Source organism: Hyla sarda, chromosome 4 (genome assembly GCF_029499605.1).
Source record: "Hyla sarda isolate aHylSar1 chromosome 4, aHylSar1.hap1, whole genome shotgun sequence".
Classification (NCBI taxonomy): domain Eukaryota; kingdom Metazoa; phylum Chordata; class Amphibia; order Anura; family Hylidae; genus Hyla; species Hyla sarda.
In genome coordinates this window covers 198111091-198129218 of record NC_079192.1, presented here as the reverse complement: position 1 = coordinate 198129218, position 18128 = coordinate 198111091, and the positions used below count along the sequence as shown (strand labels likewise).

Below are 18128 nucleotides of genomic sequence, written 5' to 3'. Positions count from 1 at the left end.
GGAGGAGATGGCGCCACGATTGTTACTACAAAAAACAATGGGAACGCCCCTGTTGCTAGTTTCTTTGTATTAGCATATCTTTATTTCATATCATGACTCTGCAAGTGCATCACACTTAGATCTTCTGCAGTTGCAAAGTGTGATGTTCTAAAAATTGCTCTAAGCTAATGGTAATGCAGTCAAGTAAAGTGTAGATTAATATTAGCAATGATAAGTGCACACACTTATATTACTCTACACAGGACATGAGTGCACTACAATTTACTATTATTGGAGTGTGGCTGTTGCACCAGAATACAGAATGAAAGTAACAGTTTTTCGCACCAGTTCCCATCTAGATACAACTTACATGTATTCTTTACTAAGTTTTTATGCGTTGTTAAACTCTATACTATATAATGCACCTCCCCATCTTATTACTGGTTCTTCTGGTTTCACTGAATCACAGTTATGCAGAGCAATCATACAAATCTATATTCATGGGAATAACAAATATTTTTGGTACTAAACACATTGCATGTATGAGCTTCACTACCACTATTTTGTTTGATCTAAATGATGCACGATTGTGTACAAATCTGTACATATTTAATAACCAGCATATTTTGTTACTACCACTCCAATAAACGCTTTCAGTCTCTGCAGGGTGACTTTTATCCTGTGGATACATTTCAAGGGAAGGGGACCTGTGATGTCTGATAAAGGGCTGATCACATACCTTTTTATAAAATGGTGATCGTGAAATTCCCCCTTCTATGACTGACACCAGTATTCAGCTCTGGTCAGTAGCTTTTATATTTATATGCCTACTATGGTGTTGTGTTTTTAACCCCTTAACCCTTTAAGGACACATGACGTTCTCATACGTCTCCATTTCTGAGTCCTTAAGGACACATGACGTATGAGAACGTCATGTGTTTTACCGGCCCCCCGCAACCATCTGGAGCGGAGCCGGTGCCCGATGCCTGCTGAAATCGTTCAGCAGGCATCGGGGCATATCGCCCAGGGGGGTCATTGTGACCCCCCATGTCGGCGATGGCCGCAGATCGCTGGACAATTCAGTCCAGCGATCTGCAGCGGATTCCGGGTCAATCGGGTCTCCAGTGACCCGGAATTATTGGCTGATCGGGGCCGTCAGAGACGGCCCCGAACAGCCAGAGCCAGCAGGGGTGAGGTGGCACTGGTGCCACCTCACGATCGCCCTGATTCGTCGGCCGGCCGACCAATCAGGGCGCCTGCTGCGGGTGTCACTCCCGCAACCCGCTCCGCCCCTCTTCCGGAGGACGTGAGCGGGTGCGGGACGTGCACCCCGGGTGCTGGGGACCCCGATCCCCGGCGTCCCTGTTGGGATCGGGGCCCCAGGAGCAGCGGGGGCGATGACGAGGGACTGACCTGTGCGGCGTGGATCGTTGGAGGTGAGTGACAGCCTCCTGCTGTTGCTTAGCAACAGCTCCCAGCATGCAAAAAGGGCATGCTGGGAGCTGTAGTTATGCAACAGCAGGAGGCAGACCACCACAACTCCCAGCATTCCCTTATGGGCATGCTGGGACTTGTAGTTTTGCAACAGCTGGAGGCACATTCTTTCTATGGAAAAGTGTACCTTCAGCTGTTGTATAACTACAACTCCCAGCTTGCACAATCAGCTAAAGTGCATGCTGGGAGTTGTAGTGGTGCATCTGGTGGTTGCATAACTACAACTCCCAGCATGCCCGTTGGCTGTCGGTGACTGCTGAGAGTTGTAGTTTTGCAACAGCTGAAGGCACACTGAGTTAAGTAGCAAACCAGTGTGTCTCCAGCTGTTGCATAACTACAATCCCCAGCATCCCCAGCCAAAGTAGTATGCCTCCAGCTGTTGCATAACTACAACACCCAGCATGCCCTTCCGCTGTCCGTACATGCTGGGGGTTGTAGCTTTTGCAACAGCTGAAGGCACACTGGTTGCAAAACACTGAGTTTGTTACCAAACTCGGTGTTTCACAACCAGTGTGCCTCCAGCTGTTGCAAAACTTCAACTCCCAGCATGCACTGATAGACCGTACATGCTGGGAGTTGTAGTTTTGCAACAGCTGGATGTTCCCCCCCCCCCCCCAATGTGAATGTACAGGGTACACTCACATGGGCGGAGGATTACAGTAAGTATCCGGCTGCAAGTTTGAGGTGCGGCAAAATTTCTGCCGCAGCTCAAACTGCCAGCGAGAAACTACTGTGAACCCCCGCCCGTGCGACTGTACCCTAAAAACACTACACTACACTAACACACAATAAAATAAAAAGTAAAAAACACTACGTATACACATACCCCTACACAGCCCCCCCTCCCCAATAAAAATGAAAAACGTCTGGTACGCCACTGTTTCCAAAACGGAGCCTCCAGCGGTTGCAAAACTACAACTCCCAGCATGCACTGATAGACCGTACATGCTGGGAGTTGTAGTTTTGCAACAGCTGGATGTCCCCCCCCCCCCCCCCCCCAATGTGAACGTACAAGGTACACTCACATGGGCGGAGGATTACAGTAAGTATCCGGCTGCAAAATTTTCTGCCGCAGCTCAAACTGCCAGCGAGAAACTACTGTGAACCCACGCCCGTGTGACTGTACCCTAAAAACACTACACTACACTAACACAAAATAAAATAAAAAGTAAAAAACACTATGTATACACATGCCCCTACACAGCCCCCCTCCCCAATAAAAATGAAAAACGTCTGGTACACCACTGTTTCCAAAACGGAGCCTCCAGCTGTTGCAAAACAACTACTCCCAGTATTACCAGACAGCCACTGACTGTCCAGGCATGCTGGGACTTTTACAACAGCTGGAGGCACCCTGTTTGGGAATCACTGGCGTGGAATACCCCTATGTCCACCCCTATGCAAGTCCCTAATTAAGGCCTCAAATGCGCATGGCGCTCTCACTTTGGAGCCCTGTCGTATTTCAAGGCAACAGTTTAGGGCCACATATAGGGTATCGCCATACTCGGGAGAAATTGCCTAACAAATTTTGGGGGGTATTTTCTGCTATTACCCTTTTAAAAAATGTAAAATTTTTGGGAAAAGAAGCATTTTAGGTAAAAAATATATATATTTTTTTACATATGCAAAAGTCGTGAAACACCTGTAGGGTATTAAAGGTTCAAATTACCCCTTGTTACGTTCCCCGAGGGGTCTAGTTTCCAAAATGGTATGCCATGTGGTTTTTTTTTTGCTGTCCTGGCACCATAGGGGCTTCCTAAATGCGGCATGCCCCCAGAGCAAAATTCGCTTTCAAAAAGCCAAATGTGACTCCTTCTCTTCTGAGACCTGTAGTGCGCCAGCAGAGCACTTTTCACCCCCATATGGGGTGTTTTCTGAATCGGGAGAAATTGGGCTTCAAATTTTGGGGGGTATTTTCTGCTATTACCCTTTTTAAAATTGTAAAAATTTGGGGAAACCAAGCATTTTAGGTAAAAAAATATATATATTTTTTTACATATGCAAAAGTCGTGAAACACCTGTAGGGTATTAAGGTTCACATTACCCCTTGTTACGTTCCACGAGGGGTCTAGTTTACAAAATGGTATGCCATGTGGTTTTTTTTTTTTTTGCTGTCCTGGCACCATAGGGGCTTCCTAAATGCGGCATGCCCCCAGAGCAAAATTCGCTTTCAAAAAGCCAAATGTGACTCCTTCTCTTCTGAGACCTGTAGTACGCCAGCAGAGCACTTTTCACCCCCATATGGGGTGTTTTCTGAATCGGGAGAAATTGGGCTTCAAATTTTGGGGGGTATTTTCCGCTATTACCCTTTTTAAAAATGTAAACATTTTGGGAAAACAAGCATTTTAGGTAAAAAATATATATATTTTTTTTACATATGCAAAAGTTGTGAATCACCTGTACGGTATTAAGGTTCACTTTACCCCTTGTTACGTTCCCTGAGGGGTCTAGTTTCCAAAATGGTATGCCATGTGTTTTTTTTTGCTGTCCTGGCACCATAGGGGCTTCCTAAATGCGGCATGCCCCCCAAAAACCATTTGTCGCTCCTTCCCTTCTGAGCCCTCTACTCCGCCCGCCGAACAATTAACATAGACATATGAGGTATGTGCTTACTCGAGAGAAATTGGGTTTCAAATACCAGTAAAAATTTTCTCCTTTTTACCCCTTGCAAAAATAAAAAAATTGGGTCTACAAGAACATGCGAGTGTAAAAAATGAAGATTTTGAATTTTCTCCTTCACTTTGCTGCTATTCCTGTGAAACACCTAAAGGGTTAATACACTTACTGAATGTCATTTTGAATACTTTGGGGGGTGTAGTTTTTATAATGGGTATTTCTAATATGAAGACCCTTCAAATCCACTTCAAAACTGAACTGGTCCCTGAAAAATAGTGAGTTTGAAAATTTTGTGGAAAATTTCAAAATTGCTGCTGAACTTTGAAGCCCTCTGGTGTCTTCCAAAAGTAAAAACTCATAAATTTTATGATGCAAACATAAAGTAGACATATTGTATATGTGAACCCAAAAAAATATATATTTTGAATATCCATTTTCCTTACAAGCAGAGAGCTTCAAAGTTAGAAAAATGCAAAATTTATTTTTTTCATCAAATTTTGGGATTTTTCACCAAGAAAGGATGCAAGTTACCATAAAATTTTACCACTAAGTTAAAGTAGAATATGTCACGAAAAAACAATCTCGGAATCAGAATGATAACTAAAAGCATTCCAGAGTTATTAATGTTTAAAGTGACAGTGGTCAGAATTGCAAAAAACGCTCCGGTCCTTAAGGTGTAAAATGGCCTGGTCCTTAAGGGGTTAAGGACGCAGCTCATTTTCACCTTAAGGACGGAGCCATTTTTTGCAATTCTGACCGTCACTTTAAGCATTAATAACTCTAAGATGCTTTTACCAATTATTCTGATTCCAAAAATGTTTTTTCGTGACATATTCTACTTTATTTTAGTGGTAAATTTTCGTTGTTACTTTATTTCATGAAAATTTGGAAAATTTAGCATTTTTCTAACTTTGAAACTCTCTGCTTGTAAGGAAAATGGATATTCCAAATACATTTTATATTGATTCACAAATACAATATGTCTACTTTATGATAGCATCATAAAATGTACCTATTTTTTTTTACTTTTTGAAGACATCAGAAGGCTTCAAAATATAGCAGCAATTTTCAATTTTTCATGAAAATTGCAAAATCTGAAGAGACAGATGTTACAGAACTACAACTCCCAGCATGCCTGGGCAGTCTAGGCATGCTGAGAGTTGTAGTTTTGCAACATCTGGAGGGCTACCGTTTGGGCACCACTGTATTATAGTGGTCTCCAAACTGTGACCCTCCAGATGTTGCAAAACTACAACTCCCAGCATGCCCAGACAGCCTTTGGCTGTCTGGCATGCTGGGAGTTGCAGTTTGGAAACCACTAGGAAGCCAGCAGTAAATATCGCTTTACTGCCACTTTCCTTGATGCTCGGCGCCATCACCTCCCTACCTCCGCCACTGATCTCCGCTGATGCCACCGATTATCGGCGGTCCCGAACGCATCTTCTCCCCAGGTACCGGCCGCCATCTTCTCCCCCCATTCTGCCCGACATCCAGGGGTGGGCAGAGCGGGGGGTTTCCATGGTAACCCCCTGCCTTCAACTGCCATTGGTCAGTAGTCATTGCTGACTAATGGCAGGGGATAGGAGGGGGTGGCACCACTGAAACCTCACTCCTATACCTTGGGATGATCGGCGCTGTCACTGACAGCTCCGATCATCCCTATTTTCCGGGCGATTGGGTCACCAGAGACCCGATCAGCCTGGAATAGCGACAAATCGCAGATCTGAATTGATCTGCGATTTGCCACAATCACCGACATGGGGGGGTCCCCCCCTCTCAGGACCCCCCTGGGCGATATGAACGATATCAGCAGTCATTCCGGTCCAGTCCCCGACCAGCTACCAGCGGGGACCAGAATTCCCACGGGCATATCCATACGCCCTACGTCCTTAAGGACTCAGGATCCAGGGCATATGCATACGCCCTGCGTCCTGAAGAGGTTAATCTAGCACAACCAGTCAAGGTAAGTACACCTTTGGTGAGGTGGTTGGGACGGACACACATGCCATGTACTACAAAAAATAGAGCTCCTCTCCTCTTTTTTGTCTTTCCTGTGATTTTACAATATAGATAAGACAGGATCAGACCATTGACAAGTGAGTTCAGCCTCCTCCCTCCCTGCACAATGATTACAGTACAGGTCACAGAGCATACTCAGAAAATTTCCTAATACAAGTGAATAGGGTCTGCCCCAGTCTATTGTGCCTTTGTCCATTTGACTTGCTGTAAAGCATATCTCTAACTTCGGTTACAAAAAAAAAAACACGTTTAGGCAAGATGGCTACCTCTATTATAATGTACACGCTAATTGTAGAGCTTTAATAGAGTAATTTGTGCTGCATGTTTAACCTTTTACTTTGTGCAAAATGCTACATTTGAGATAAATGAGGCCAAAGAGTAGTGGGAAATAAATATAATAAAAATGTTTTATACACAAAAAATTTTTATTTAATCATTACTTTGAATATAAAACACTTGACATGAGCGGTAACACTGGGAGCTATCCCAGATTTTATTTTTCAGATTCCCACTTTGCTACAAAAAAATATAGCTCAGTGGTTACAGGGCAGATCTTACATGTACACATGACGTTTTAATTTGGATAGTGACCTCATCCATAAATTCTTGCCATTGTGTTGAAGAAAAAAAAAACTAAACAAATGTGTTAATTTGATAATAAATACCCTTAGAAGATGAGGGGATTTATGCATTAATATCGGATGGAAGCTGTAGGAAAACAGGCTACCAGTTTTAGTTTAGAAAAAAGGATCTAGACAAAATCATGTTGTCATAATTGAAACAAAAAGAATTGCACGGAGAAACAAGATCAGTGTGGTTTTAAAATGTTTTTTATACTATAAAAACAAAAGGAAAAAAAAAACTGTGATAATTTACATAATATTTTCTTGAGCAGATGACCCACAAGGTCCACAGCACTAAGAGACTGGTCCCCTCAAAGTACAGGACTACAGTTATTGTTACTCTCCAAGGTCCAGAGTTCTGAATTTGTCTAAGTTGTAGAAGCACGCCTTCACTATTCTACCGCCAAAGTATCTTCCGTTAAGGTCCACCACAGCTGTAGAACAAGAACAAAAAATGTATTATAAATGTTATTCAAGAATAATAGAAAAATGCACCACAGTGTGGGATTTGGGTGTTAGGAGTGGATGAGACTGACACCTCCCCCCCTTTACAACAGAAATTAGAAAGAAAAGCACCTAAATGTTTGCTATTGCTTTGGATAGGCGATAAGATGCATAGCAGCGGAGTACCCCCTTAACGACAATGGACGTAAGTGTATGTCATGGTGACGTGGTACTTAACGCACCATGACGTACATTTACGTGCCACCATGATCGCGAGCACCGGAGCGGTGCTGGCATCATGCCCGGCAGGTCCCGGCTGCTATCAGCAGCCAGGGATCCACCGGTAATGGCGGACATCCGCATCTGCGCGGATGTCCGCTATTAATCCCTCAGATGCTGTGATCAATACAGATCATGGCATATGCAGCAGTGCAGTACTTTGAATGGATGATTGGATCACCCGCAGCGATCCGATCATCCAGCATGGCGGCTGGCGGTCTTCCGGGATCTTCTGCTCTGGTCTGAGATCGAGCAGACCAGAACAGAAGATCACCGATAATACTGATCAGTGCTATGTCCTATACATAGCACTGAACCGTATAAGCAATCAACTGATTGCTATGAATAGTCCCCTATGGGGACATAAAAAGTGTAAAAAAAAAAAAAAAAAATGTAAAATAAAAAAGTTACAAAAATGTGAAAAATCCCCTCCCCCAATAAAAAAGTAATACGTCCGTTTTTCCCATTTTACCCCCCAAAAAGCGTAAGAAAAATTATTAATACACATATTTGGTATCACCGCGTGCGTAAAAGTCTGATCTATTAAAATATATTGTTAATTATCCTGTATGGTGAACGGCGTAATCGTAAAAAAAAATTTAAAAGTACAAAATTGCTGCTTTTTTTTTTTATAAAATGTGACAAAAAAGTTAAACCTAAGCAAAATTGGTACTATTAAAAACTACAGATCATGGCGCAAAAAATGAGCCCTCATATCGCCCCATATACGGAAAAATTAGAAAGTTATAGGTGGTCAAAATAGGGCCATTTCAAACATACTAATTTTGTTAAAATGGTTTGAGATTTTGTTTAAGTGGTACAATTATAGAAAAGCATATAACATGGGTATCATTTTAATCGTATTGACCCACAGAATAAAGAAAACATGTCATTTTTACCGGAAAGTGTACAGCGTGAAAACAAAACCTTCCAAAATTTGCTAAATTGCTGTTTTCTTTTCAATTTTCCCACATAACTAATATTTGTTTGGTTGCGCCGTACATTTTATGGTAAAATAAGTGATGTAATTACAAAGTACAATTGGTGACGCAAAAAACAAGCCCTCTTATGGGTCTGTGGATGGAAATATAAGAGAGTTATGATTTTTAGAAGGCGAGGAAGAAAAAATGAAAATGCAAAAATAAAATTGGTCTGGTCCTGAAGGGGTTAAAGAAGCACTATGAGATTATAATTAGAGTATAATGTAGATGTTCTTGTGTATGCCTTGTTATTACCTATTTTAGCTGATGTGTTCCTGAAATATAATGGTCACGCTGCCTACATTTCCCATGAAACCTCTGGCTTTGCAAAGAGAGATTGGGATTCATATTATGTAATGAGACCAACCTAATCACCTGGCTAGACTCCTGCAATCAGATGCCTAAACAGCTGAGATCATAAGTGGGTTGGTGTCAGTTCACACTACAAGCAGTTTTGATGGGGTTTCTTCAATATGCATTCAAAGTGCATTTTTAGGAAAAATATTGTCATTCACCTGTAATCACAATTCTAGTGTTTAGTTGAACTTTATTGCATTTTTCACACATTTTGATGGCTTCTGCTGTGATTTTCCAAAATCGAGGTAAAATTTACACATTTACTGTGATTTGCACAATTGCAGTAAAATATCCCCATTTTTTGCCACATGTTAGAAAAATCACAGCAAAAGCAAAACATGCAGTAGCCTCTGGGGAGGTGTATAACTACTATATAAATCCTGATCCCATAAGGAAAACATTTTTCACCGGAACACCAAAACAAAAAAAGAAAACCTCACACAAGATCAAATAATAGCTACATCTTTTCAGTAAAGGATTCTGACTTAATTACAACACGTAAAAGTTCATCAGAGTTTCATCATGGAAAACCAATTTTAAGCCCATTTACAACATATATTTAGGAGGCAACAAGTGTCACCCATAACAGGCTTAGCAATTACCAAAGACTGCTATTATCCTTGAGCCTCCCTTTCCTCCCTTAGAAATCCTTTGACAAATTGGTCAGGGTTTACAAAAATGACGCAATTTACCTTTTATAGCTGACTCCACTCGTTCAAATTCCAAAAATATCCTCACTGCATCTTCATCTGGAGCTCCTGGGATCTAGTAAAATAAAAGCATAATGACTATTACTAACCAGCTTAGTCACTTCTATTACACATTTTGCGTCTTTAGAGTATATTTTATGTACAGCAATGAAAAGTAACATAGGGGAGAGACTATACAAAAAACCTGTATCCATCTGGATTTCAGTCAGGCTTTATACAAGTGAAATTCATAAAGAATCAAATTGTATAAAGCTATTTTTCAATATGCCTCTTTAGATGGGCTTTTAAAAGGAGAGGATGTAAAATCAAACTGCAAAAATGAAAACTGACATCATCATGAAGGGATTATTCATAAACATCAAAAGCTAACCCCAAAATATTCAGGACAGTAGAACATGTAAAAGGGAACACGTTAAATATTTCAAGCTGTCTAAACCAGTGGCAGTGAGGAAATCATTCTAATGATCTAAATCACTCCCTCATTTTAATATGATTTACCTGAAAAGATATGTTGTTTATTAAGAGAAATCAAACTTTAAAGTCAAGGTGGGAACAGGGCATAAAGTTGAGGAGGGCGGCTCTCTGCCGACTTCTCTCTGCTCCGCTGATTAACAGGTCTCTACCTATACACAAATAGAGAAAGACCTCTCAATCAAGCCTAACAGGACAGGGAGTGGTTGGTGTAGAGCTCAGTGTACAGATTTATAGGGACGGGAAACATAAAGCATGTTGGGGTGTGTTCTTAAAGGGGTATTGCGGTGGAAAACATTTTTTTTTTTTATCAACTGGTGCCAGAAAGTAAAAACAGATTTGTAAATTACTTTAATTAAAAACTCATAATCCTTCCAGTACTTATTAGCAGATGTATAGTACACAGGAAGTTATTTTCTTTTTTTGGATTTCATTTCTGTCTGACCACAGTGCTCTCTGCTGACACCTCTGTCCATTTTAGGAACTATCCAGAGCAGCATATGTTTGCTATGGAGATTTTCTCCTGCTCTGGACATGGACAGAGGTGTCAGCAGAGAGCACTGTGGTCATAACAGAAAAGAAATCAAAAAAGAAAAGAATTTCCTCTGTAGTATACAGCCGCTAGTAAGTACTGGAAGGATTAAGATTTTTTAACAGAAGTAATTTACACATCTGTTTAAGTTTCTGGCATTAGTTGATTTAAAAATAAAACATTTCCGCTGGAGTACCCCTTTAATGATACAGGGTGCTGGCTACCCAGTAGTCATTTATCCTTGACAATACTGCCTTTTTTTGATGGTCATTTCTTGTGGCACTTGTTTCATGACTGTGTTAGCCTCATGTGGTTGTCTGACAAGTTCTTTGTAAACATGCATAAATGAGATCTAAAAAAAAAAAAACTTTTTTCCCTTGATCTAACGTTATATATAAACCACTTGCACTTTACCTTGTAGTGACTATTTGTAATAGCGTATGTATTGCGATACATTATATGCATGTACTGCCATGTAAGGCACAACAACTTTAAAAGGGGTACTCTGTGATACAACAAACAAATTGGACTTACCTGCCACTGTTCCCGCGGTATCCTTCTCCTGACCTCCGCAATGATCCTCTTCCTGCTGGTTGATACATCACACTGTAGTGTGACGAATTGTGCCCCGGCACCAGAATGATGACCAGGGCTCAACATGTCCCACAACAGCTCAGCCTATCACCAGCCAAGGCGGGACAACTCCACAGCGGGCAATTAGCCACAGTGTGAAGCGTCGACCACAAGAAGCAGGAAGTAGATTGCCGCAGAGGTCATGAGCAGGATACTGGAGGCACCGGGGGAGCGGCGGGAGGTAAGTCCAGTTTTTTTTTTTTTTTTTTAATGCCAGCATTCAGGGTAAGTTACAAAAGTTTAAAAATTATAATTATTTGATCCCGGAGTATTCCTCCTTTAAAGTTTTTATAAAAATTTTTTTTTTTCAAAGTAAAGCTTGAGTTTTTAAAGCAAATTAGGTAATACATGAACAAGTAATGAATTTAAAAAATGTTTTATGATTGTCCTTGAGCTTATTCTATAAAGTAATATAACCAATTTTGTATCACTGTCATTGTGTACTCTCTTTTTGTAGGGAATATACTATTCTTGTAGGGGTTATAAGATTTATAGAAAGGAAAAAGGAATCAGCATCCTTGACTTTTGGCTCCGGTACTTGCTCATCTTTAAAGGGTAGCTCCCACAAAGTGCTATATAATCTAATATGTCCCTACCTAGTAGTAATCTAGCCCTAACCCCCTACCTGGCTACAAAAAATGTTTAAATCGCTTTAATAGAGCAGATTTATTGCTTCTAAATCTGCTCTATAAAGCAGGGCAGGAAGCAGCGCTTTCCAACAGGCGCGACGTCACTGACGCCTTGCTGGGCGCTTGCTTCCGCCCTCAGATCGTCTATGCAGCGCTCCTATCGCTCCTGTTTCACAACTACAATTCTCAGCATGGCCTGACAGCTAATGGCAATCATGGCATGCTGGGAGTTGTAGTTGGCAAACTACAAGAAGAATCTTTGTAAATAGAAAATGATGCCAGATCCCAACCATAACATGTTCCGGCCGTAATTTGTAAAGTTTGTAAAGTAATTTGTAAAGTATTATAAGACCTCAGATCAGACTTACCCGTCCGGAGGATCAGCACAGCAATGAGTGTGCGCGCTGCCTCCGGACAAGGTAACGGGGGCGGGCGGGGCCGCGCGCGAGGCCAGTGGAGCTGGCCAATGCGCGCAGCCCCAGCTATCAGCGTGCTTGCTCTCGCCTGTTTGACAGCGAGCACCGCAGTGACTGAATTTCGACTCGTTGCCAGGCTTAAATGAGTCGAAATTCTGTAGCGACGTCACTGCCGAATGCATTCAGCCACTAGGAGGGCGACCCCTAGTGGCCGAATTTAACCCCTTAAGGACCGAGGATTTTTCCGTTTTTGCACTTTCGTTTTTTGCTCCTTGCCTTTAAAAAAGGCGCCACCAATTCTACTTTGTAATGACGTCAGTCATTTTGCCCAAAAATCTATGGCGAAACGGAAGAAAAAATCATTGTTAGACAAAATTGAAAAAAAACCCGCTGTTTTGTAACTTTTGGGGGCTTCCGTTTCTACTTAGAGCATTTTTCGGTAAAAAGGACACCTTATGTTTATTCTGTAGGTTCATACGATTAAAATGATACCCTAATTATATAGGTTTGATTTTTTCGTACTTCTGGAAAAAATCATAACTTCATGCAGGAAAATGAATCCGTTTAAAATTGTCATTTTCTGACCCCTATAACTTTTTAATTTTTCCGCGTATGAGGGCTCATTTTTTGCGCCGTGATCTGAAGTTTTTAGCGGTACCATTTTTGCATTGATAGGACTTAGTGATCGCTTTTTATTCATTTTTTCATGATATAAAAAGTGACCAAAAATTTCCGCACGCAGCGATACCATATATGTTTATTTTTATTTACACTGTGTTTTTTTTTTTTTATGGGAAAAGGGGGGGTGATTCAAACTTTTATTAGGGAAGGGGTTAAATGATCTTTATTCACTTTTTTTTTGCAGTGTTATAGCTCCTATAGGGACATATAACACTGCACACACTGATCTTTTTTACATTGATCACTGGTTTCTCATAGGAAACCAGTGATCGATGATTCTGCAGCTTTACTGCTCATGCCTGGATCTCAGGCACTGAGAAGTCATTCGGCGATCGGACAGCGAGGAGGCAGGTGGGGACCCTCCAGCTGTCCTGTAAGCTGTTCGGGATGCCGCGATTTCGCCGCGGCTATCCCGAACAGCCCACTGAGCTAACTGGCATGCTTTCACTTTCACTTTAGACGCGGCGTTCAACTTTGAACGCCGCGTCTAAAGGGTTAATAGCGCGCAGCACCGCAATCAATGCCGCACGCTATTAGCCATGGGTCCCGGCCGTTGTCAGACCCGATGACGCGGGGCCACGCGTTATAGATCGGGAGCGGAGACATGACGTACATGAGGTACGTCATGTGTCCTTAAGGGGTTAAAAGTGATTTTAACATGTTTAAAATCACTTTTTTTAATTAAAGTATATTAGAGATATGTTGTAGTACTTAAGTACTACAACATTCCATTTTTTTGATTTCATGACAGTGCCCATTAAAAACCACAACTTCTCTGTAAGAGTAATGGCAATGGTAGCACATTGTCCCTTTTTCATGCGGCATAGTCAAGTCTTTAGCAGTAGTTTCTGGAATATGACCAGCTGTGATTAAGAATGTGATGAACCCAATTACATAATAAAAATAAACAACTGTTAACAAAAGCACCTAAGAATAAACATCTGAAGACACAATGACATAAGGATAAACAACTGTTAACATTGTGTAGGTTTATAAGAATGTTTTCAATAAAAAATTAATAAAACAAATGTACTTGCCTCAAAAATGACACATTTTGCAACTTTGCCATATTTCTCACATTCTTCTTTTGTTTCACCCTCTAGGTCTTCATCCACTTCCCCTGCACCCACCATATTCTGCAAAAGAGAGTTAGTATGACATGTAGATTGTGTACATTGTGTCAGAAACTCTCCATTTGGGCATGAATGTGCTGTCACACTTGTCTTACCCGTAATAACACCACTTTGGTAGGACACTTTAAAATTTCTGTTAGAGGGTTTGGATCAGCTTTTTTAGATGGGTCAACTGAAAGAAAGTGATACAAAAGGTTAGATTACTCCACTGCAACAAAACACATTCAGAAAATGAAATGTCATGATTTGCATCTGTTCTCTCACGTTATTATCTGTAACATTTCATTACATCCACATGCATAGCATGCATTCTAATAGATCAAAGACTCATCAGTGACGAATGGGATCTAAGCTTCTTGTTCATGTATATTTACAATTGGTGATTCCATAAATGCATGACAATGCAACCCTGAGCTGAACAAGGGTGCAGGATTCAGCCCTTGCTTACTGGCATTGTTCCAAAATGAAGCACATCAGCCGCAGAAGAATAGGCTTAACTGTATGGTCATCAGTCCCATAAACTATGTCACAGCAATAATCCTTTCTGCCTCTCGGTTTATCCGTTAGTGATGACAGAGTAGAGAGACTGGCGCAGGAAAAAAGTGACTGATGGCATGTATCTTCCTGTTTGAAGAGTAAAGTTATGTTTGGCACGGCTATGTATTTAGAATGATTTTATGAATACCGCCATGCAACATTTATTAATGAGTCATTAGGATCAATCTGTAATACTGCCTCACTGTAGATGCTATATGGTCTGCTGTGAGTTCACACCGCTTCTGGGCTCTGTTCCATGTAGGGCCAGTTCAGTGCCAAAAAATAAAGCCGAACGGACCCTTTTAACAGTGGACACTGCGATCCCATTGACCTGAATGAGGTTCATTGGGTGTCCAGTATTTTACAAGAGTTGAGCGAAGAGAAGAAAAAAGAACATGCTCTATTTTTGTATGCACTCAACTCCAGTCTTTTATACCGGTTAAGCAATGGTGCTACCTTCAGCAGAGGCCAGCAGTAGTGTGAACGTATCCTTAGAAAGATTTAAGTAACCTAGTCATTTCTGTCAGGTTATAACTGTACAGCTTTGGATCTGAACAATAACATGCTCCTATGCTTCCTGCATAGCTAATATTGTTGCTGCCAAGAAGCAGATAAAACACAACTGTCACTAGGAAGTACCCCAAAAAAACTTTGCCCAGCATGTAAAAGCTGTTTAGATGTGTAATGCAGCCATACCATCGGCTCCTTAATCAATGTTTTTATGGAGCTAAAAAACATGTGACAGGAGTCAGCAACTGTTGAATAGGCATTGCCAGGGGTCCACAATGCCTCTGGGTCGGCATGCCTCACCGATTTGCCTACTGTGAGATTGACACACAGGTTGTCCGCGCATGCGGCACTTATCTCTTTTACGGCACCCAGAGAGATGTCTTGCTCCAGCTAGCTATCCGACATGCGCTAAGGGCCTGTGAGTTATCTTCATATGGGCGTTAATTTCCATTTTAAACCAGTCTGCGATGATGATAATATGGAGACTGCTAAAAAATGAGATCTCTACAGAAAAGGACTTTTATGGGGCTCAGTGGCCAGAGTATGGACACCTTTTTTTTCCCAATTTGTTTTCTAAATGCAAAATGAAGCAGCTTCCTATATGTTCAGTAGAATTTTACTACAATTGAGCTATAAATCAGACAAAGATTGGATAAGTCTTAGAAATAACTAGGGATATTGTAGACCAGGTCAGATAGTGGATAGAGAAAGAAGCAAAGGCTGGAAAGAGGAGATGAAAGACAGTTTGCTAGAGAGAATCACATAAGCTGTGTATAAGTATGTAGAGAAAATACAGAATGTTGTAGAGAGTGTACAAGCAAAGGATCCAGCGTTTTTAATGACCACCTAGGGATAAAATGTTTTTTTCTGCACAATAATAAAAAAACAAGGGCGTTTCAGGGCTCTCATATGCTTTAAACACGGCCCTTTCCTCAGTAGGCTTGCAACATAACGCTCCCGAGACCATCTTCCAGGCAGCGCTGCCCAGCGCCTGTGACGTCACCCACCATCGAGTTACCTAGAGGTCCGCACCTGCTTCTCTGCTTGGTTACCGTCTACAGCAAAACATCAGAACGCAGCTACCTTTCCAGCTGGTCTGTGGCAGACCGACCACCGCTAAGATGCGTGCCAGCGTCTGGTACCATTCCAACTGTGCGGACTTCACATTACAACTCAAGGTGACATATTATCGGGACTCATTGCAGGCTGGTAACCATAATACATCTAATATAATCTTATTATTTTGGAATTTATACCATTTAAGGGACTTAAACTCATTTTCGGATTATCGGAGGCCGGATTATGAAAAGCGACATCGCATTGTTAAAAATTTCTAAATGATAGCTATTGGTGGTTGTTGATATTGTCATTTTATTTTATTTAGTGTTTTATATTATAATTCCCTCAGCACAAGGGCCCTGTGCTCTGAGGATTTACTGTTTAAAGAATTTTTTATATATTTTATATTGTGTAATAAATTTGCACTTTCATATTATAATTGAAGCACGATCCAGTCATTATTATTATCACTACATCATTGTATCAGGTAACTGATGGTAGCCTTGAGGGGTCGGCTATCTTTTTCAATTTTGTCTTTCTTATTACAAACACCAGGTGTAGGTGTACAGCCCTCTTACCTCGGCTAGTTAATTGTGAGCTGCACATCCCCAGTTTTGTTTTACTAATTTACAAATCTGTTTAACTTTCTGGCACCAGTTGATTAAAAAAAAAAAAGTTTTCTATGGGAGTACCCCTTTAAGGACACAGCCCATTTTGGCCTTAAAGGGGTACTACCGTGCTGACAAATTATCCCCTATCTTATCCTAACCCCCTAACTTATCCCCTATCAGCTTTTGCAAAACTACAACTCCCAGCATGCCCAGACATCCTTTAACTGTCCATGCATGTTTGGAGTTGTAGTTTTTCAACAGCTGGAGGCACATGTTTCTGCAAGTTGTGTTCCTCCTGCAACCTTATGCATCAGCCATCACTTGTCCATGACCCTTGGACAAGCTGATGCTGCTGTAGGATTCCGTGTCCCAAGAGGTATGAGGACCCCTAGTGGTGGGATTTTTAAAGGCAGTTTCATTAAAGAGTACCTGTCATCAACAAAAACTTTTAATATGTTGTTCATAATCATTAATGAAGAGATATTGTAATATATCTTCATTAAAAAAATATTAATATTTCTACCAGATTTTTCATTTTATACTTTTGGCCACTAGGGGTCACTCTTCTATGCCTGGTCTGCAAGCAGCATCCTATGCTTTTCATAGTAAGTATACAGATTTTAGGACTAATGCTGAAAGGGCACTGGTCCTTCCACCGGAAGTTCAGTACTCTCAGCTCAGGACTCGCTCCCAGCCTGTGAGCTACAAGCCTACACATGCCTCTCATATAACAGCCAGTCACCTCCCCCTCCCCCTTCCCCTCACCACACGTTATCTTATATATTGTATTATCTCACTGCACTCCCTGCTCTGTGCCCCCCCTGACATTCATCTTAATCACTGCCTCTGTAATTGCTCCCACCGCCCCTGGTTCTCAGCATTGACTTTTTAGTGCAGAGAGACACAGGAGAGAGAGAGACAGAGGATGCCGTCCCTCACCTGTAATTAGTCTGTATGCACACTGCAGAGCAGTGTTTCCCAACCAGGGTGCCTCCAGCTGTTGCAAAACTACAACTCCCAGCATGTCTGGACAGCTGTTGGCTGTCTGGGCATGCTGGGAGTTGTAGTTTTGCAACAGCTGGAGGTGCCTTGGTTGGGAAACACTGCTGCAGAGGGAGAGCAGCATACAGGAAGACTGGCAGAAGCAGAGTCCCAGCCAAGCTTCATGTGACATCATGCCTGCCGGGACCCGCCTCCTTTCACCCCTCAGAAAGACTGTGCTCCTGAGCTAATGAAGAGGGATAAAAAAAGGTATTTCCACAGCGTTTTAAACCTCAGTAAAAACACAGGGATAGGCATAGTTAGAGAAAGGGACAGATGGGAAGGGGGATCAGGGATAGTTTAGATGATGACAGGTACTCTTTAATAAAATGTGAAGATTTTTTAAAGAAGCATATTAGACAAATTATAGTTTT

The 18128-nt window shown here is 41.5% G+C and overlaps 1 protein-coding gene across 1 annotated transcript in view; it reads right to left on the bottom strand.

Moving 5' to 3' along the window:
• Positions 1-6514: 6514 nt before the first annotated feature.
• RBM17 (RNA binding motif protein 17) overlaps positions 6515-18128 on the bottom strand; it is a 30908-nt gene continuing 19294 nt past the window's right edge. Inside the window, exons 9-12 of the mRNA XM_056573231.1 lie at positions 14092-14168; positions 13901-13999; positions 9484-9556; positions 6515-7165 (exon numbers count right to left, since the gene is read on the bottom strand). Of these exons, the coding sequence (XP_056429206.1) occupies positions 7068-7165; positions 9484-9556; positions 13901-13999; positions 14092-14168 (347 nt within the window). The 3' untranslated portion in view covers positions 6515-7067. The remainder of the gene's footprint in view (positions 7166-9483; positions 9557-13900; positions 14000-14091; positions 14169-18128) is intronic.